General features: G+C 39.6%; 1 protein-coding gene across 1 annotated transcript; it reads right to left on the bottom strand.

The window, feature by feature from the left end:
• Window positions 1–309: 309 nt before the first annotated feature.
• Window positions 310–21,313, bottom strand: AMACR (alpha-methylacyl-CoA racemase). The gene is made up of 5 exons (XM_082074637.1): window positions 20,913–21,313; window positions 17,913–18,056; window positions 15,173–15,333; window positions 8,831–9,017; window positions 310–1,939 (listed from the first exon to the last, which is right to left on the bottom strand). The coding sequence occupies exons 1-5, from the start codon at window positions 21,160–21,162 to the stop codon at window positions 1,530–1,532; spliced, it is 1,152 nt and encodes a 383-aa protein (XP_081930763.1). The 5' UTR covers window positions 21,163–21,313; the 3' UTR covers window positions 310–1,529.
• Window positions 21,314–21,316: the final 3 nt, after the last annotated feature.

Below are 21,316 nucleotides of genomic sequence, written 5' to 3'. Positions count from 1 at the left end.
TGGACTCACTTCTCAAGCTTGTCCAGGTCCCTCTGCATGGCATCCTGTCCCTCAGGTGTGTCAACTGCACCACTCAGCTTGGTGTCATCTGCAGACTTGCTGAGGGTGCACTCGATCACACTGTGTCATTAGTGAAAATACTGAACAGTACTGGACCCAGTACAGACGCCTGGGGTTAACCCCTGAAGTGAATGTGAGCTTTTAAATTCACTTCAGTGATTTTTGGTTCAAAACTTAGGTGCACTGGAGATTAGATCATATTAGACAACATTTATTGTTCTCAGACATCAACAGATGCATCTGGGACTAAGCAAATCATCAAATCTGTCCGTAAAGGTGTACTGTATTCAGAAATCCACATTAGAGTGATTCTCAGCTGTAAACTGACATGATGTTTTGGCCAACCGTTTACCTAATTTGTCAGGACCTACTAGATAATCCTTGTTTCCAGGTTGGTGTTTATGTAGTAGAATGTAGGGCTTACTTATAGTAATAATGCTGACATTTTGGCATGACACATGTACAATCAGCTAAAGTATATGTCAGCTTTCTAAGTCTTTGTAAGCAACAAACTAATCTCCAGTAAGATAAACGCTGACAAAATTATAAAAAACCCCAAGTCCTCATATCATGATTCCTGACATGCCAGACTAAAGAAAATTGTATTAAGTCCATCTAACCAACTTTTTTTAAAAGGTTGTGGGGGTTTTTTGTTTGTTTGTTTGGTTGGTTGAGGTTTTTTTGCTTTTAAGGAGACTGTTTCAAATGATAGTTTAATTTTGAAGGAAATGAAAACCAACATGGAATAGCCATTGTTTAAAACCTGGGCAGCTAAGCTGCCTACCATTTTTCCAAAAAGAGTGGAAAGGATTAATACTTGGCAGCTATTTTAAAATAACAGATTTCATTCTGAAGTGATTTTCTAGGCATACTGAAATTCCAAATGTAATATAATCAGGAGACTGCATTAGGAAAATATAGTCAGGCTATTAAATATAATTACTTTATGATAATAACTCTACAGCAGCATGTAAGAAAATAGCATTATTTCTATCATTGTTTTGGCATGAAAAGGCAAATGAATTAATATGATAAGAGGGAAAAAATCCCTTCTAATCTATGGGTAAACAAGACAACCACTTGTTTAGGAAGAATATAACTATATTTTATGAAAAGTATTGCCTTCATATAATTACAGCGTACATTGCAAAGTGATGGTGTAACTAATAATTAAAAGAAACAAACATTTCAGGGGACATGATAGTTAAAGAAACATTTTGAGGATTTACAGCTGCTTATTAAGCAAACTATATAGATATTCAGAACACAATTTTGGTATTATTCTAGCTTGTAGACCATCCAGGTACACAAATATATAACTCCCAACTGTTTCAATTAAATTTAAAACTTCAGTAATTAAAAAAATATTAAAATGCTATATCATGCACACATTCGTCATATAATTCAATTTTAATGCATAAAAACTTACTGTACCATCCTGAAATTTGTCTGATCTGCATAGTTACAGATTATAAATTAGCTTTTGGTTTACCGAATTCTATTACTTTGTCGGAATAAAGCTTAGTAATCTCTTGCTTAGTAAATCCATATTCCAGAAGTATCTCTTCTGTGTGTTCTCCTATAAAAGGATCTCTTTTAAACGACGGAACAGCAGGGGTCCTTGATAGAAGAGGAGCAGGTCTAGGACTTATCTCTTCCTGATCGTTTTTGATAAAAGAACTTCTTTGTTTGTTATGCTGATGTGAGGCAACATCATCAAAGGATAAAACAGGGGTCACACAGGCATCAGTACCATCAAATATGCTGCACCACTCAGCTTGTGTCTTCTGTGCAAATATGGATGCAAATTTTTTCTTCATTTCAGGCCAGTCAGAGAAACTCAACTGACTGGGGAGTTCATCTGAATCTAGATTAAGACCTGAAAGGAGAAAAGCAAAGTTTAACTGTAGTATAACTGAGATTAATTAAAGTGCTGCTCACAATTAAGTATGTTCCTCAAGAAGCTAATATTTTGCAGGCAGTCCAGCAGCAGAGCATAATAACTAAAAGTCATTTAAAATATTATTAGGATATTTATGACTGAAGGGGAGGGAAGAATAAAATGTTCTATTACTTTGATTAGACTAAACCACATCACCTACAGCCTTTTAACTAAGTACACATAATAAACACTCATTTGTGTAAACACTTTGTAAGAGTAGCAGCTGCCTACAGATAACATTTTGTCCTGCAAACACTTTCTATAGTATTTATTGTACTCTCTACCTGGCAGTAGCAACACGAAACGGGTCTTGGACTACAGCAATACACTTGTCTCACAGAAGCCAGTACACCTGCCAGAGCTGGATGCTCAGCAGTGTGCCCACCACGATTGGGTTATTTCTACGTCAGAGATGAGAAGATGGCGTGGATGTGCGTGAGGTAGCTCAGTTGCAGGTGTCTTCAGGGTAACTGACCTGCTTCTTGACTCCCCTGATCCAAATGGACTCCAGCAGTGCCTGCTGCTCTGCCCTCTTCAGCACACTTCCCCATTTCCAGCTCTCCACTGCTGTTCTTATGGGAAAATGAAACCCATAGCCCTTACACTTCTTCCCAGAGGATCAGTTGCATGGACCACCTAGGTATGCAATCCGCATAACCCTTCTGAGACACAAGAGCAGAAGATGGACACGTGGGCTTTGTACTACAAACTTTCTAAACCTGGCAAACCCTAAGTCCTTCCCTTAACTAAGCACCAACTTCCCCCTCATCGAGGAGTTTACATCTCTCCTGTGCACACCGTTTCCCATCTCTGTTTCTGTTCTCAAGGATTCTGCCTTCTGCAATCCCTACCCTTCCATTCTCCTACTTCAAGGAGATGCAAGGATTGTTATCGCTTCTTGTAGAGTTTATCTCAAAAAAGGAGGTAAGAAACAAGACAAAGGGCAATTAAACCACACTTCCAAAATGGAGATAGTACAAACACAGCTACAGAGCCTATAGTATCAAATAGAATTCAGAAGTGGTATACTGAAGACTGTTCAAACAGTCACGTCTTGAGCTTCAGGAACATGACCACAGCAGGAAAAGTTCAGAAAAAGCAGGGATAAGGAAGGAGTCAATTTGACAAATCAGAAAGGCTAGAGAAGAACTATCATCATAATGCTTCACAAACAACAAAAAAGGGACCTGCGTAGAAAACAGTGTGTAAAATGCAAAAAAAATGTGTAACTCTGCAAACTAGATTCTTATATCTTCGGATATCTGATACCAAATTTATTATTTGACTTGCATCTGTTAACAGGCTTGGCTACTAGATGCCTGTTTGCAGGTAAAATTTACACAGAACTCCTCTAATCTTTAGCTGTAGATAGGCAGAAAAAACTTTCTTCTAATTCTACATCTTCCTTATCACTAAGAGGGGTAAACATATCATAGAATCACAGAACCATAGAATTACAGAATCATGGAATGGTTTGGGTTGGAAGTGACCTTGAAGTTCATCTCTAGACTCCGAAATACAGACTTGTGACTGTTCATGTTCAGAAGAAAATCAACACAGTTGAAGACATAATAAGCATTGTCACATCTTATCAGAAATTCTACATATACCAGGATTGCTATCAGGCAAGCACCAGTCCTTGTTGAGTTACCAAGTCATGTGCACCTTAAATCACTAAACTTACAATCTAGTCTTCATAACCACTCATATAATCCTAAAAAAAGATTACTCATACTGGTTGAGCATCCATTAAGGAAACAGAAGCCAACAATGCTTTCACAATTAATTTTATTATTAATTTTCAAAGTATAATACTGAAGATGAATGGTGCTATACAGTTTACTTAAGAACTAGGAAGTGAGGCAACTTTACCTCCCACAATAACTAAAGCTAAGTAGCAACACAGTCAGAGACTCTGTCTCAAAGCACGAAGTCTTATCAACTGGCAACATTGTTTCATAAGCATTTATTTGCTTATTAATTATGGTTTGGATTCTAGTAGCCAGTCCAACATGAACAGAGCTGTACCATTACCCCATTACACAATTATATTTTAAGATTGTGCCAGATGGAAAGTTGGCTGAACCTAACTATGCACACTCCAGCAAAATAGAACAATATGCAGAACCTGGAATTTAATATAACATGCTCATTTTCCGTTGACCACTGAAGACTTCAACTTTAAATAGCATGAACCGATGGCATTTAAGCACCACAGCATCTCATTTTCCAACTTGTGCAAACCGTTTGTGGTGCAGACGAACAGAATCACAGCAGGAGTGACTGAGTCAACAAGGAAACAATTACACAGCGCAGAATTGTCTGGGATACCACAGGATGACAGATTTCACCCAACATAATCAAAAGCAAAGTATCTTTTACACAGTACATGTGGTAAAGCAATCACACTTTGTTTCCAAGTTTTTTTGTTCAAATTTTCATTTAGGGATTTTTGTTTAGAAAAGCTCAGTAACCTAGCCTAGTACAGCTTTGAAACAATGATTTTTTGAAAAATGAAAAATTAAGCCTCTTTATAATGACGTAGCTTGAAGTAAGTCTCCTTTAAATGCTATAGCTTTAGTGACATGTATCTGCATGACATTTATTAATGCAAAAAAAATCGAAATTTCTATTCCTACAGAACTTCTTAGACAATAGGCCTCTACTTCAAGAGAGCAAACAGTAAAATTCATTACATAAATCAGCAAAGTTGCTTGGGCATGTTGGAAGCAAACAGTTTCTTACAGTATTGCAGCCACACTATTTTAAAAGGTTATTTAGGATCCATAGCAGAACTTTGTACAGGATTTTATCGTTTTAACTTGCTAATTTTATTTTTAAAACTTTATGCTCACAGCACAGTAATTTTGAAACTATGCTGCCACAGCACGACTGAACAGAACCATCTGGTATGGGAATCCTTCATTTTGGCCCAAACCACAGCCAAAAGGTGTCTGCCATTGCTCTCTCTCTAAATGTAGTTCATTCTCACTCTGAGAGGGAAATGAACTTTATTCCAAGACAGCAGTGAATTTTCATTAAAGCAATTACGTGAAGTTTTTTCTCGGCTCAAAGTTTCTGACACTAAATAATTTTTTTTGCAAAATGATAGTTCAGCAAAAGGTTGAGCAGATCCACAGTACTACCAGAGCATCACTGAGAATGCATCCACAGCTGTAGTCCAAGTTTACATATTTAATTACCAGAACTGTAAATGTTTTCGTGTGGAAAGAACATGGCTCTCTACAGTACTTGTACAATGCTAAGGCTTATAATGATAAATAAATTCAAATCAAACTGTTCATCCACTTTGATCATCTTAATAATGGAAATTCTTCAGAATGACATAAAATATGTTTTTCAAGTGCTTCCTATTTATTTTTCCTTATTTTTAAATAGAAGTCACACAATGTAGTAGTATCAAAGTAGTATGATGAGTACTATCAAATACATGCTCAGAACTTTAGTGACTGTTAATGCTTTTCACATTAATGTAAGTTCACCTTATTTAACCAAGTTTACACCACATGGTAACGCAGGACCAGACCTTTCCATCTCACCTGATATACAAAATTTAATGTGTTCTGCAGGCCTCTTGTAGACTGGCTACAGCAATACTAAGCATATATTGCTAAAAGGCAAGAGAAACCTGCAGAAGCAATTTACAGGTCAGTTGGAAGACATTCTGTCTCTTTTAATCAAAACACTGAGGCCTAACATTAGTAGGACATGTTTCATACATCAGACTTTCCATAAGATATATGATATATAGCTTCAGTTTCTCATATAACTTTTTTTTTTTTAATTCATAAACTTGTGGTAAGCAGAAATTTAATTTTCCCTGCCACGTACGATCTACAAAGCCAACAATCTTCCCAAATTAAGATGCTGTACCTTCTCAAACCTAGCTAGTCTACCTCTGCAGACCCCTGAAGAACTTTTGTCATCATGTCACTGACTGCACTCTGGTCCAGCCCTGGGTTCCTAATTCTGTAGGAAAACACTGAAGTGAACCAAAACCAAAAGGAAATTAGCTTCACTTCTGCTAACCAGAGTTCTGTGAGCAGTAACACATGGTTCAGAAACCATGTTCCTTTCTGAAGTCTGCAATTTTTAAATCTCCAACTCTTACATCTGCAACACCCACATCCTTATGTTCTCATTACAGAGAAGTGGCAAAAGTAACCTACTCTGAATATGGTCAGAGAGACAAAGTGGCTTTTGAATATATTTTATCTGGAACAGCATCAAATTGTTCACCAGCATAACTGAACAAAATTATGGTAAAAAAAGCGTGAAATAAAATTGTGGAACTGGAACACACAATTTTAAGACTACTTCAAAGTAGGTAATTAATGCTTGGAACAGACGACTCAGCCTAAGTCAAAGCTCCTCACTTTGGGAAAGGGCAACACAATTCTCACAAACAGCTTTTTCTTCCCCATAACATTTAAAGGCTTTTAATTCTAAATTGAATTTCTACAATAGATATCCCAGAAAGGAAAAAAAAAAACAAAAAACTAAGCCAGAAGAAGGATCTGCTGTTCTAATTCAGTACACTATTGCTTCAGAAAGCTTGAAACTATAACTACTGAAGGTCATAAACATTTCCTATGTGAAAAACGGAACAATTTCTAACATGCTCCTACAATACAATGAAGACAGACTACTTATTTTAAATGCAATGTTGTGAAAAAATCTTGAGTTTGGTGTGATACTTTAAACAACACACTTTTACAAAATAAAAGAAAAATTCTTGACTGTAAACAAGCAAAGATGGTAATACAACTGAATGCAAAAAGCAAAATTTCGTTAAAAGACTGCAGTCTGTATGTTGGATTTTTAGAATACGACAGAAATGGGCTGAAACACAGACACAGCTCTGACTGCACTCATTGCCTACTTATGAACAGAAACACCATTTTTTTATTGCTGGAATAACTATTTTTTAACTACAGCTGTTAAAATCAAGCCATTTCTGTGCATTGTAAGCAAAAGGAATACTTTCACACATGAAAATAAAGTTGTCCAATGTAGACCCTGTCACTGACTATGATCTTATTAGCACAACACAGCTGATCAGTGCTAAGCTGGCAGTAATTGCTTGTTCTTACAGGTATGATTTTGGTTCAACCCCAGCCAGTAACCAAGCACCAAGCACAACACAGCCACTCAACTCACCACCCTCCCGCTGGTGGGACGTGGGGAGAATTGGAATGGTAAGAGTGAGAAAGGATCTCATGGGCTGAGATAAGAATATTTTAGTAATTACAAACAAAGAAAAAAAAAAAGTAAGGAAAAGAGGGAATAAAATAGTAACAGAGAGGAAACTCATGAAAGATAAGTGATGCAAATGAAAACAATCACTCACCATCAAACAACTGAGGCCCAGCTAGTCCCCAAGCAGTGGCTCCCTGCCAACCTGACCTGCAGTTTTATTGCTGAGCATGATGTCATATGGTGTGGAATATCCCTCTGGTCAGCTGGGGTCAGCTGTCCCAGCTGTGTCCCCTTGTGGTTTCTTGTGCACCCCCAGCCCTCTTGCTAGTGGGGCAGGGTGAGGAGCAGAAAAGTCCTCAATGCTGTGTAAGCACTGCTCAGCAGTAACAAAAACACCAGTGTATTATCAACACTATTGTCAATACAAATCCAAACCATAACCCCCAACAAAGCTATTATGAATAATTTTAACTCTATCCCAGACAAAACCAGGACAAGTATCCATGCTGCAATTCGAGGAATAACCAGTGGGGAGAAACTGAACAAGAATAAGAAACTCCTCCACTGCCACCCTCACTCAGCAAAGATTTTCCACAGGTAAGTCATGCACATACAAAAGTGGTTAATATAACACTGGGTACATCCACTTCAGGTATATTCTTTTTTGCTATTCCTTCTACTCATCGAACAAAATAAAAATTAGATTGAGGGCCTTTTATATCCTACATATTCAGCACAGTGGAAACAGACAAATTCTTTTGTGAATATTTTGTATTTTCATAAATTCTGTATGAAGAGCATAGTAATTGACCAAAGAAGCACAACAGAATAAATTATTTTTAAATTAAATAACTAGTAAGAAGCTAAGAGCATATCTGATCAAAAGCTTGAAGCACACAAACAGTTCAAAGGTAAAGAGACACCTGCAAATTTATATTTTAATTTCACAGAATTATTTTACACGACATACTCTAATTTCTCAAACAGATAAATCATATTTTATAGTAATATTTAAAGAGTCTTCAGTCACATATAAAAATTATATCCATAGTTCAATACTAAAAGTACTCTGAAATCGTGTGGTGGAAAATAATAATTTATAAAGCTGACTTTGCTTCTAGAAAAATTCCATTTTATCAAGCAATATTATTAACTACTTCCAAAGAACATTCATTTCTGAAACAATTTAAATAGTTTACTTAAAATATATATATAGCAGAAATAACTGACATTTTATTTGCAATACCAAAGAATTAGGTCTCCTTTTTCAAGCATATTCACAATGCCTTGAAAAAAGTGGTTTCTGAAAGCAGTTCTCTAGTGCTCCAGCCACATAACAGACTCCATTACCATAACTCCAGAAGAAAATACGTAGTTTAAGTGTAATTTCAGAGGCTAAAATGAAGAAGGGATGAAAAAGAAAGAAAGAAAGAAATTGCTAGAAGGAAAAAGTCGACTAAACTCTACATTGTTACCCAACTAGTTGCAGTAAGTGTTTGGCTTTTACAAATAAATCAACATAACCAATGTCACGAATAAAAATCAAGCACTGAATAATTCATTCTGTCATGCTTTGCTGATGTGAAACAACTGCTCCAGGCTACTTACCCTTTATTAACTGTTCATAGAATTGAGGCTCAATGGCGCCAACAGCCATGTATTTTCCATCGGAGGTCCTGTAGGTTTCATAAAAAGGTGCGCCACTATCTAGCAGGTTCTCACCTCGAGGTCTGTTCCAAAGTCCCAGTTTTTGTGATTTCCACAGGAAAGAACTTAGGTATGCTACTCCTTCTACCTTGAATATTTACAGGAAAAAGTAACAGCTTCAGTAAATTAGTTGGCATGTTACCTTAATTCCACATAAAACAAAAGAGCAAAAATCTAATACCAGTTCTGTCCTTTGTTAAGATTTTTAATGGCAAAATCTCTGGTAAGCAGTCTAATTTCTTAAAATTTTCAATTACTGTTTATATTACATTTGTGAAATAATCTAGAATTACAGAATAAGAAGGACCGTAAATGTAATACTGCAGCTTCAAATAGATAAGACCCTTTCAATGAACAGTTTCCTAGTTTAGCAATTTTATAATCATTAGGAGTTCACATAGAGAATCAAAGTAATTTTAGGTGATAGAACAAGATTCTCAGCTCTATAGAACATTAAGTATCTGACAGTCATCAAGCCTTTTAAAACTCTGGAAATCAAGATGCCTATAGCAGTCCAGTAAGTATCAAGTTTTTATCTCAACATGAACTTCTTTGAATTGGCTGATTATAATAATACTGCTATTTTTAGAAAAAAAGTGGAAGGAAATCAAAGGTTAAAGCTCTCTTATACCATGGGAACCAGGAAGCTCATCTCTATCACTAAGCTAAAACAAAAATTACTCTCCCACTCTCATCACTGGCAGGTACATAGACATAGCAAGGAAATCTCTAAATAAGCAAGTGTCTGATTAATACAGCTCTAGAAAACATGATTAATCCTGTTCCAACCTGCTCCTTAAAATTTTGGCTACGGGGAGTACAACTAGATGAAAATTCAGCTTGTTTGGCCTTTCAGAAATAATCAAGCTTGTACCAGTCGTTCCAAGAAAAAATCGCATCCTACAGTTTTGTTCACCAGAAGAACCCATTTTCTTCCAGCTCCATTAGAAAAACAGTAAGAGAAGATGAGGTACTAACAGTATATGGCCAGAAACTGCCCAGTGGATCAGAGAAAAACTGAGCTGTATCGTTTTGATTCATGCGTTTTCAGCCATGTAAAATTAACCTACTTTTGCCTAGAGAGAAAAGCACAGTGATCATACCAAAAGAAAAGGCTACTGAATTTTCATGTGGAAAGATGTATTAGTTTCTAACTTTCTAAGAAAGAGTTTAAAACGTGCAAATCTTTTAACTATGCAGTCATGAAGGCTTCTTCCTTTAATGTATATAACTTGGCATCTTCCTCAAGTACCCGTCACAAGGAAAAGAATAGTTCTCCCCTACTTGTCATATGTTAATGTCAATTAAAGTACCTTTATAGGAAAAAACACTGTATACCTTCATCTACATGTTTGCAAAATGATTGCAAGGTTATCAAAATAGTATTTGCTTTACTAATGATCTGATCTTGTACTGCTCATATGAGCAAAAAGAATTAAAAAAAAAACACATTTAAAGTAAGAATAATAATAGATGGAGATATCAGAATAAGCTCTAACTGGAACTTAGATTGTGGTGCTGATGGAACTACTTATAATATCTAGGTATAGTGCTACCTACACTGGAAACACTCAAAATAGCACATCTGTTTTAGACTGGTACAGGGACTTTAGAAATACCCCTAGCTGGGCAAATGGATGGCTAGCTCATGACTGAGGCCCACTGAAATTCAGAGACAAGTAAAACAGCCTCTAACATCTGCACCAAGCCTCCAAAGGCATGCTTAAATAACACTACACACACACACTAATGTGGCCACTTTCTTTTAAAACATGAAAAGGACAACATGGGGAGACTCCACTTAAGCCTAATTGAAGAATGATTACAGTAAGTTACGCGTTTCACCTAATGGCTGCCTCACGCTAAAGCACCAGTAGTCTCTGAAGCACAGACAAGAACCCAGAGGCATCACATCACTTGGTGATCAGTCTGCTCCACATTTATTCTGTTCCTTCTGCAGCGTGAAGGAGTTCAAAGAAAACTCCACCACACCAACCTAATCTTCATCCTTGTGACTGGAAAATTCCTCTAGGATGTGCGAGTTTTGGTTTTGAATACCTCCAGGCTGAGAAAAGCCTGGAACCTCAGTCTTCCGCCGGATAGCTAAATGCTCTTGCCATGAGACTATTATGCAAGTGATCATTACCACCATGTTCTCCTGTTGCTGTCTTTTCACAAAGAGTTAGTCATGCCTGGTCAGATGCCTGTCATTTGGAGTGAATTTAACGTGTGGCCTGGTGCAAGATTGCAGATGCAATTGTGCTTGTCGTATCACTTTGCAGTGTCCACTCCACATCCTATTCAACACATGGGAACTATCAGGCTCACTGTAAGATTTGACCCCTACAGAGTCAATGTGAAGGACAGCAACTAACATGAATCAATTCCGAACAGGCTGTCATGGTTTAGCCCTAGCTGGCAAATAGGACCACATGGCTGCTTGCTCACTCACTGCAATTCCAGCATGCGTGGCACAGAAGCACTTAACGTCGGCGTGACTTCATTCAGGCCACAATAGGCTACTGTTAGTTTCCACTCTCCATTGGACTTCTGCACTGGCCATCTGGGACTCTTAAAGGGACCAAACAGTCTTGGTTGGTGCAATATTGCTGTTGGTGCACCATCATGGTAGCAATTGATACCTGCTATTCTTTGACCCTCAGCAATCCTGCAACAGAAGCATCATCCAAGAGACCAGGTAAGGTAGACAGCTGTTTAATGTCCTCTGTCTCCACAGCTGCTATGTCAAAAGGTCACCAGTACCAGCACCCTTTTGGCTCCTTAAAATACCCTCTCCTGAGGCAGGCTATGCCACAGATGCATGGAGCATCGGGGCCAGTTACAACAGGGCGCTTTTGCCAGTCCTTCCCAGTTAGGCTCACGTCAGCTCCTACAACAGTCAAGGGCTGGGATCCCTCAGTCACTTCAGAAATACTGATTAATTCTGCCCCCTTACAGTCTGATGGAATTAGGGTACATTGTGCACCAGTGTCCACTAGACCCTTGTACTCTTGTGGGTCTGACATGCCGGGCCATCAAATCCACACAGTCCAATAAACCTGGCTGTCCCTCTCCTTCACCTGACTGAAGGCAGGATGTCTCCAGTCCTGATCACAGTATTTGTTACTTGCTTGTCTCTTCAAGAGGATCAAAAGTAAGATCAGCCCTTCTGATCTGTCTGAGGAACTGCTCGCTGGAAACTGAAGCATCATTTTTCCTGGAAAAGTCCCATTTTGTGATTGTTTTTCCTTGTAACTCACATACACATGCCTCTAAGGTTGAGGTGTATTTTCCATTCCACTTCCTCATGCCCTCTCTGTGGTCACACAGGTAAAACCATGGGGTGCCTCATGGTGTGCACCCTCCATACCCGTTCTCTTGAGCATGGAGCTCGTTATTCAGATCATTATAAATCACCTCCAGCATGGCTGATTCCCTCTGGTACTGGGTACCTCTCTTCATGATGGTCCACTTGCCTGGATGACCAGTAACATCTTCCTTGAAGCAGTACTTTGCATTGACGCCTGACAGAAGTTGCCTTCAGAGGCTCAGGACTTGTGTCTTTTTCCCAATCATCTTGTCAATGTCCCCTTCCCTAGACAGGGATCCCAGCTCCTTGGCCTCCCTACCCTCTAATTTGAAGCTACTGGCCCAGTTATCCCAGCATCAGAGCAATAATGTGCTCACCTCGATGCTGGCTGAAATCTTTTTGCATATCTCGCAGTTCTTTCAGGCATAGAGATTGGGTTATTGTCTCTGGTTCTGCCTCTTTCTCCTGTTCTCGTGATGACCCTGGCTCATCTTCACCCCTCACCAAGCGAAGCGACTTTTTTGTGTATTTTGTCTTCTGTATAGGGGCGACCGATACAGACACAGGCTGGTTCTCTGGTTTAGCTGTAACGCCTGTAACCAGGGTTGGAGCAGCTGTGATGCTTGGCACAAGGGTGGGAGTAACCACAGTGCCTGTCCGTCTGTTTTCCCTCTCTTCCCCTTCAGCGTGCTGCACAATATGCAGCAGTGTTCAGTAAATTATAGCCAGAGCCCAGCACAGTGTGGTAAGTTGTGCCTTTTTGGAATAGCCACAGCATTTTCCTTTTAAATATTCTGTCACTTCATCAGCGTCCTGTAGTTTTTCAGGAGTGTAGCTCCAAACCATTGGAGGTGAAAAATTCTGTAGATACCTGCTCATATTCTCCCACATGCCATGACACCCATAACTATCCAGCTTCTGCTGATGACAAATGCGTATTTTTCATCAGCTGTCTCAGTGAACATCTGTTCAAGTCAAAGGAACACAATAAAATGCCAGGTAGAGTAGTGACACTAAGCAATATTCCATTCATTTCACAGGACACTAGGAACATCAGCAGGGGACTGTAAATTCCACAGTTACAATGAGATAAGAAAAAATTGAAATATGTAAGTTTTGAGGCCATAAAAAACCCACAAAAGACAAAAGCCTACAACACGTTCCATTCCCTATGAGCCAGAGATCTCATTAGGACATAAGTGGACTTTCACTGATTCTTCTCATAAGAAATTCTTTAATGACTTCAAGTACCAGTAGTGAAAATAAGGTAATACTCCAAACTGCAAGAAATGTATTTTTAAATACTGGGAGACTTGTCATAATTCCCCATAGATTTACAAGTATACAAACTCCTTCAATTTTCCTTTGTAGATCATGTTTTAAGACTTACACTCATTTTCATCATGTTTCTCAGACTTTCTCAAGTTGGCCTTTTTTTGGAAAGATGATGGCCAGCATCAGAAACAGTATTTTCCTAAAGCTTTATAAATGTTGGCTTGATTAGAAGAATTACTTCAGAAACTTTGCTAGCTCTATTTCCTGTTTGTATGTCCTAATACAGTGTGTGTGTCTGTTTTACAATAGCACGTTATGTTGACTCATGTTCAGCTTGTGACTACCACAAACCCCCAGGACTGTACTTCAGCCAATTGTTCTCACACTGCATTTGTGCAGCTAATTGTTTCTTTGTAAAAGAACTATAGAGCAGTAGTCCCCATGAATGTCAGCAAATTTTTTTCAGGTCATTTCTCCAATTTGAAAAAGTCTTTTTCAATTCTAATCCGAAAGTCCAACATACTTGTAGTTCTTCTCACATGCGCATCATCTGTAAATTTACTAAACACAGTCACTCATTCATCATTCAGCTGATTGGAGAAAACACTAAAGAAAAAAAAATAGACAGATGTCTGTGGAACTCCAGTTGATACGTTTTTCATTTTGACAATCAACTCCTAATAATTATTACTGGGGTAAAAACATTAGAATGGTTTTGCAGTGATCCCATAGAATTTTCATCTAGGCCATAATGCTGCGGCCTGCTTTTGAGAATGTCATGTGAATTTGCCAAAAACTTACTCAAATCAAGATAGTGAACATCTCTTTCTATTCTACCTTAAAGACCTCTTCAAAGATTTTTTAAATTAATATAATTTTTTTCAATTTATATTTACAAGTCCAAATCATAGCCTTCACAACACCTCAAAGGGAGGTCAAATTTTAATTGCAATGCTCTTTAAAAACAGAAAAAGGGCAAGACAGAGAAAAAACACTAGCAGCTTATACAGGTTTCAAGAATAAAATGTAAATATGTATTTTTACTCTGTGTGTAAGTGGGTGGCCTTGCAGTGAAAAATTTCATAGTGATCATTATTAAGCTAATTTAGCCTTACATTTATTTTATGGCACATTAACACAAAGTGTTTGAAATTGGTTTCTTGGCAATAATCCACAGCAGTGTAATTATTCAAGGGAACAGTGCTTCTAATAAGACATGACTTGCCACAAATTCATAAGCAGATATATCCTGGATAAAGCTAAAGCAATTCCTTATTTTATTAGGATCAACATTTGCTTTTGTGTGTGATATTAATTATTACACACCCTATTTCTACACACCAAACTTACTGATCAAATATATACAGCTAGTATTTTGTGAAGAAGGCAGATGGGTAAAAGGAAAGACAGGGCATGGCACAGGGCGAAAGCCGCAGTATGTCTTCCACATCATAAGGATGTTATGGCAACAGTGATATGGGAAAACTGCTTGCAGTTAAAGGAATAGCCATTTAATGAGATTACTTACTTTCCTTTTCCAAAGTTCTCAATTTTAAACCTTACAAATTGCTCCAATTTCCTCCCTTTTACAGACTTAGAGTAAGAAAAAGCCCAAACAAGCAAACCTAAGACCACACCTTCCTTAAGACCAAACTTACCATACTTGCATCAATGACCTGCCCTTTACCAGATCTGGTACGTTCATAAAGGGCTGCAACAATGCCCATTGCGCACATGACACCTCCACCAGCAAAATCAGCCAGAAGATTTAAGGGTGCATAAGGATTTTCATCTCTTCTACCCAGTTTTGACAGCACACCTGACAGCAGAGCAAAAAACCACAAACATAAGTATAAAATTAATTATAAACATTAATTTATACATTTCTACAATTAACATTTCATCCTTTTCCATCTATGTAAGTATACAAGGGATAAAGGAAACTTTTACCAACAGTTTTCTGTCTCTACTTAGTTGTGTCTTATCAAATAGTTACTCTTTAATTCACAAAAGACTAGAATATTTGAAATTGTAGTGAAGATCCATTTTATTTAAGAGATTAATAAAAGTCTCACAGATAAACCATTGATAATTTGGCTACATAGGGAGAAAATGACATCCAAAAAAATCTTGTGTGCAACAATTTCATATTAATACTTTGTACATGCACAGAACCTCCCCCGTAAGAATTCACTAAGCATTATGAACATGTCTCAAAACAACCTTGGTACATTTTTCTTCTCCGAATCTTTTGAAATAAAAATGCAGATGTAGTCTTCTGTGCACATAACCCATGAATTAATAATCATAAGGAAGGATTTAACATCAATAACTGCACTTCAAACTTATCCTCCCTCCTCACTACCTCTGGAAAAAAAAAAAAGTGTGGGTGAGTAACACAGAAAGGTGACCTCTGATTGCAGGCAACATAGGCACATGGAACCTATGTTTACACCAGAAAATATGTAGAAATTAAAAGGAACAGAGCAAAAGTTTAATGAGCTTACTTCAGGCAGGACTTTGAATCTGCTAGCACTCCTTTGCTATCCTGAACAACTTGTTTACTATCACCTTACTCTTTGTAGCTCCCTCATATTGATTCCCTTTGGCCAAGCAAGAAACTCTGCAGTATAATCATGTCTCTCCTGTGGCTGTAGTCTAAGGTCTGAGACTTGCATCACGTAGGGTCAAAATTTCCTGAGAACTGCATGATTCTGATGCATTGTTTAATTAGCTAATAATCTAACGCACTTCCTAAGAGCAAGCAACTGAGTGCGCAGTATAAAGAAGTTTATGTAGCCTGTAGTTCAAGCATAAAGCTCTGTCGCCAGCTAACACCTCAGTTTAACAGTCTAAAGGTCATCACAGGCATCAGCAGATTAACATATTAACTTATATTTGCAGTTTTGAATGCAAGCCAGGTTTTAGTTAAAGGTGGCCAAAGCTCATCAGGAAAATACTCAGGATATGAGATCTCTGAGGAATGATATGTTCCAAAGACCTTGTTATTTCTCCTTTAAACAGCAGAAAAACTTAATATGTGAAATTTCAAGCAAAATTATTTAACTTTAGGAAGACAGCACTAACCAAAATACTAGTGATTAAATCAGCTCCAGAGAAAAAGACACTTTCTTTTTGTAAACAGAACACACTACAATTTAAGGTAGCGATGGACTATCTGTTTCTGTACTGACTCTTTCCCTACATTAACAATAACTAAAAGTATTATAATACTTTGAAATCATCTGGACATGAAGTCAAAAGTGTTTCAAACAAGGCATCCTTTCTTTATCTTCTTTTATTCTCTGACAATCTTACATAATGAGAGAAGACTGAACCCATCCCTGAAGAAACTTAATTCCACCGCACGTCTCCTCATGGTATGTAATACCAGATTATCACATTTGTGGTGCCTCTGCTCAAGCCTTTTGCTGGGGCTAAAAGGAAAGCTTTATCCAGTGGGAAGCTAAGAAGTTTGGCTCACTTTCTCCCCTCCCTCACAGGCTCAGAGAAGCAGCAGAGACAGCAGCAGCATGAACAGCAGCAGATGGGGCCATGCCTGACACACTGACCCCGATCACCAGAGCTGGGTAATTTAATTGCTTTTTGTTACTGTGTACTTGTAGAAACACAATACTTAAAACTAGCACACTGTCTACAACACTTTAAGGAAATATAACTTTGCCACTTTATTTTAAGCCTGCTTTCCTTTTGGTTGCTATCAATGAAAGGATATTTACAGCAGAAAAGCACAAGAGCTCAAACGGTTAGGCTGCCTAGTTTTCTTTGCTCAAAAAAAGCTGCTGACAAACATGAAACATAATCTGCAGCCCTTTTGGGATTATACACAAACAGATTTTCCAGAAGAAAAGCTCTGAAGAAAGACGAAAATGCATTAAAACTTCAGTTCTTTCTTCAAAGAGAAAAACTTTATTCAGATAAAATAGCACAAAGGAAGGAAAACACTGTACAGCTTGAGAAGACGTGCTGATGCAACCAAACAGAGCACTGCTGCTGCCAAAAGAAACCAATGCATGTTTCCTCCTTTCTTGTGCTGACTCTTTATGTTTGTTTGGTCCCTTAATGAACAGTTCCACCTCAATAACCTGGCAGAAAATCATCCTAATTTCTCCTGGCCAGTTTTTGACTTGTTAGGGAGATTACAGAGGGGTTAAGCAAGCACCAGAGTGGACTGGAGAGGAAGGAGCAGGGAGAAGCACACAGCGCAAGAATGAAACCTTACTTTCACTGACAGAGATGCTTCAGATCTGCTTAGCTGCTCTATCAGACTGCAGCCCAGGTAATTTGAGCTATCTACAAATAATCTTCCAAAAAATTCTTGAGTCTTCATTTAAGAGGGATAAAAAACCTTATCTGACAGAAAATTCTACAGCATACCTGATAAAGCCAAATAATTGATGTCATGACCTGCAGAGCTGGCATATTTTCCTGTCTGGCCAAATCCAGTAAGCCTAGCATAGATGAGTCTGGGATTCTCCTGTAGAAGGACCTCTGGACCAAGCCCAAGTTTTTCCATGACACCTTAAAAAGACAAAAGCACGAATCCTAACTCACGTTTATTTTTAATAAGACTCAAAATATACATGGTTCAAGGTTAAATTACACAAAAACAAGAGGACTGAATTGCAATTTATGAAGTAATACATTCTAATTCAGTATCCATGTCGCAATGTGAACAGCCAGAATGTTATGTTATGCATTACCAATATACTCCATATATTTTGAATACAAGCCAATTACGTGGAAAACAAGCTTTAGGGTTTCTTCTTTTTTTTTTTCAGCTTTTCTTCCTGTTTTACTTCCCCAAAAGATTGCCAGACAGCTTGCTATAATCTCTGTACTGTTGAATAAGTGAGAAAGCTATCAAAAGCTTGTAAAAAAAAAAAAATAAAATAAATTTGAGAGAGAGCGAGAGAAAGAGCAAACTCTTACACTATTCCACAAACGATTTGTGACAACTGCACAAAAGCAAACACGTTCTTTTGTAAGACACAGAAAAAGAACTTTGGGAAATCAATGGCATGTAGGTTTGGTCAGCATGGGTTTGCAGTAATCAAGAACAAAATATTGATCTTGTAATTATAGTGGTTTTAAAAGAAGCAAATTCAAGTTGCAGTTACATTATACATTATTGCCTCAGTGCAGCATGGTCAGACTATGACCTATAATCTATACTGGCACTAAAGGGAGACACATTTTGGAGTGGAAGGAATAACATAACTTCAATGCCTATTCTGCCCTAGAGTCTTATTAGTGCAACTTGTTTCACAGACTAGTCCATGACACTACTGAATCTTCAAATTCCTCAACATGTATTTCTATTACATTACTTACTGGGTAGCGGTAAGTGATTAACACCAGGGAGGAAGAAGTGAAATTCAGTAAAGAGCAAGATTTTCAAAAGCACAAGTCAGAACTGGGTGCCAAATAGCCCCTTGTGTCACGAAGTCACTGTCAGAAGGTCAATGGTACGTGTGTGTTGAAAGAAACTCTACTGCCTCTTGAGCCCTGATCTTCTCATTGGTTCTCACCAGCTTCATGCTGGATCTCAGATTTGCCCTGTTAAGTTACAGGCCCACAAAACATAATGCCTAGTTACAAAATTACCTGCATTTCCAGATTTTAAAAAAGTGCCTATAAAACCAAAGAAAACAGAAATTTCCACTAGAAGAAAAAAAATCCCACTAGCAAATAGGAATCTAGCTACAATGAAAAGTGGTCTTTAATGTCTTGATTTTGTCTGCACAGCTTCTGAGGAACAAACAAAAAATTCTTAAGGTAAAAACATCACAACCATAAAACACTGTTTTCAGAATGAAAAGCATTAGCTGTGACACAGGATAGGTAAGCCTGTTTATGATGTGTGATGTTTAACTGATAAGACCTCCTATTTCTAAACTGAGTGCAAACCCCTCAAAACAATTCAGTTAGCCTCTCACCGAAGCATGATCATAGAACCACAAAGTAGTTTGGGGTTGGACGGGACAATTACAGGTCAACTGGGCCAACCCCCCTGCAAGGAGCAGGGACGTCTTCAACTAGATGGATGATACTCTTAATAACAGAATAGCATCCTCAAGGAACAGCAAGGACACTGAAACAGCCCATGCATGATCATCAGATGAGTGCCTGTGTGTGGTTTGTGAAAGAGGACAGCATGTTAGATCTGTTGTCTTCAGAGGAATCATAAGTTCTGAGACTCAGACACTATCTGTTATGTCCTACCCACGTTACAGTTGGACCAGACAATCTCAAAGGTCTTTTCCAACCTAAATGATGCTATGATTCTTTGCTAAACTTACAAATGTGAGTTGAACTGCATCAGCAGGCCTGATATATCACTGCAGGCCTGATCACAGAATCATTTCAGTTGGAAGAGACCCTTAAGATCATCAAGACCAACCATAAACCAACCTAACTCTACCACTATACCATGTCCCTAAGAACCTCAACCTCTGAAACACCTCCAGGGATGGTGACTCCACCGCTTCCCTGGGCAGCCTGTTCCAGTGCCTGACAACTCTTTCCAGGAAGAAATTTTTCCTAATATCCAATCTAAACCTCCCCTGATGCAACTTGAGACCATTTCCTGTTGTCCTGTCACTTGTTACCTGGGAGAATAGACCAACACCCTCCATGCTACAACCTCCTTTCAGGTAGTTGTAGACAGCGAAAAGGTCTCCCCTCAGCCTCCTTTTCTCCAGGCTGAACAGCCCCAGTTCCCTCAGCTGCTCCTCATCAGACTTGTGCTCCAGACCCCTCACCAGCTTCATTGCCCCTCTCTGAACTCTCTCCAGCACCTCAACGTCTTTCTTGTAGTGAGGGGCCCAAAACTGAACGCAGGATTCAAGGTGTGGCCTGTAAGTACTTCCCTACTCCTGCTGGCCACACTATTCCTGATACAAGCCAGGATGCTCTTGGCTTTTTTGGCCACGTGGGCACACTGCTGGCTCATGTTCAGCTGCTGTCAATCAACATCCCCAGATCCCCCTGTGCCAGGCAGCTTCCCCGAGCCTGTAGCACTGGAGCCTGATGCTCAAGCTCATGCACGAATCCTCAGCTCAGACACCTCTGGTGGCACCCAGAGCTACTTGCTCAGTGTTGCAGTCGGCAGGACAAGGCCCTGGCCAAGCACCCTTCCCGGCTTCTTCCCTGCGCGGTTGCAGGTTTCTCACACTTCACAAATCCCGCTCCTTCTCACGGTGTTTTTCCCTCAGTCACATGAAATAAACCCCCTTCCCGCCATGCGTTCCAGGAGGTCACGGAGTGACCGGAGTCCCCTCAGCACCGCGGCCCTCACTCGACCTCCCGCTCACATCTCCACGGCCCGAGCCCCGGGGTCCCCGCTCCCGGCCCCGCTGCGCACCGCCGCCTCACCGTGGCGGAAGGGCTCGATGAGCACGTCCGCCCCGCGGCACAGCCTCCTCAGCGCCGCCGCCCCCGCGGGCCGCTTGAGATCGAGCGCCAGGGAGCGCTTGCCGCGGCCTTGCACGTCGGTGGCCACGGCGGAGCGGGTCGGCCGGTCCACCCGCACCACCCGGGCCCCGAAGTCGGCGAGGATCATGCCGCAGAGGGGCGCCGGCGCTAGCCCGGCCAGCTCCAACACCCGCACCCCGCTCAGCGCCATGGCGGCAGCCGCCTGCCGAGCGCCGAGACATCGATCCCCGCCGCGGTTCCGGTGAGGGGCTCGGCGGCCCCGCTCCCCGGAGGGCGGCGGGAGGAGCACGCTGTGCCGCGCACACCGGCTCGCTTCTGCTTGGCTTTGCTCCCTGGCGCCTGAG

Source organism: Streptopelia decaocto (assembly GCF_964273445.1).
Source record: "Streptopelia decaocto genome assembly, chromosome: Z".
Taxonomy (NCBI): domain Eukaryota; kingdom Metazoa; phylum Chordata; class Aves; order Columbiformes; family Columbidae; genus Streptopelia; species Streptopelia decaocto.
The sequence above is the reverse complement of the archived record's forward strand: the minus strand, read 5'-3'. Positions and strand labels throughout refer to the sequence as shown.

What these genes read in the sequence shown, in the direction of transcription:
- AMACR (XM_082074637.1), bottom strand. Translation starts at nt 21,162, where the DNA reads ATGGCGCTGAGCGGGGTGCGGGTGTTGGAGCTGGCCGGGCTAGCGCCG. An exon ending in CAATTATTTGGCTTTATCAG is followed by an intron (nt 15,334 to 17,912) that starts GTATGCTGTAGA and finishes CTCTGCTGTCAG; the next exon opens with GTGTGCTGTCAAAACTGGGT. An exon ending in AGGTCATTGATGCAAGTATG is followed by an intron (nt 9,018 to 15,172) that starts GTAAGTTTGGTC and finishes TAAATATTCAAG; the next exon opens with GTAGAAGGAGTAGCATACCT.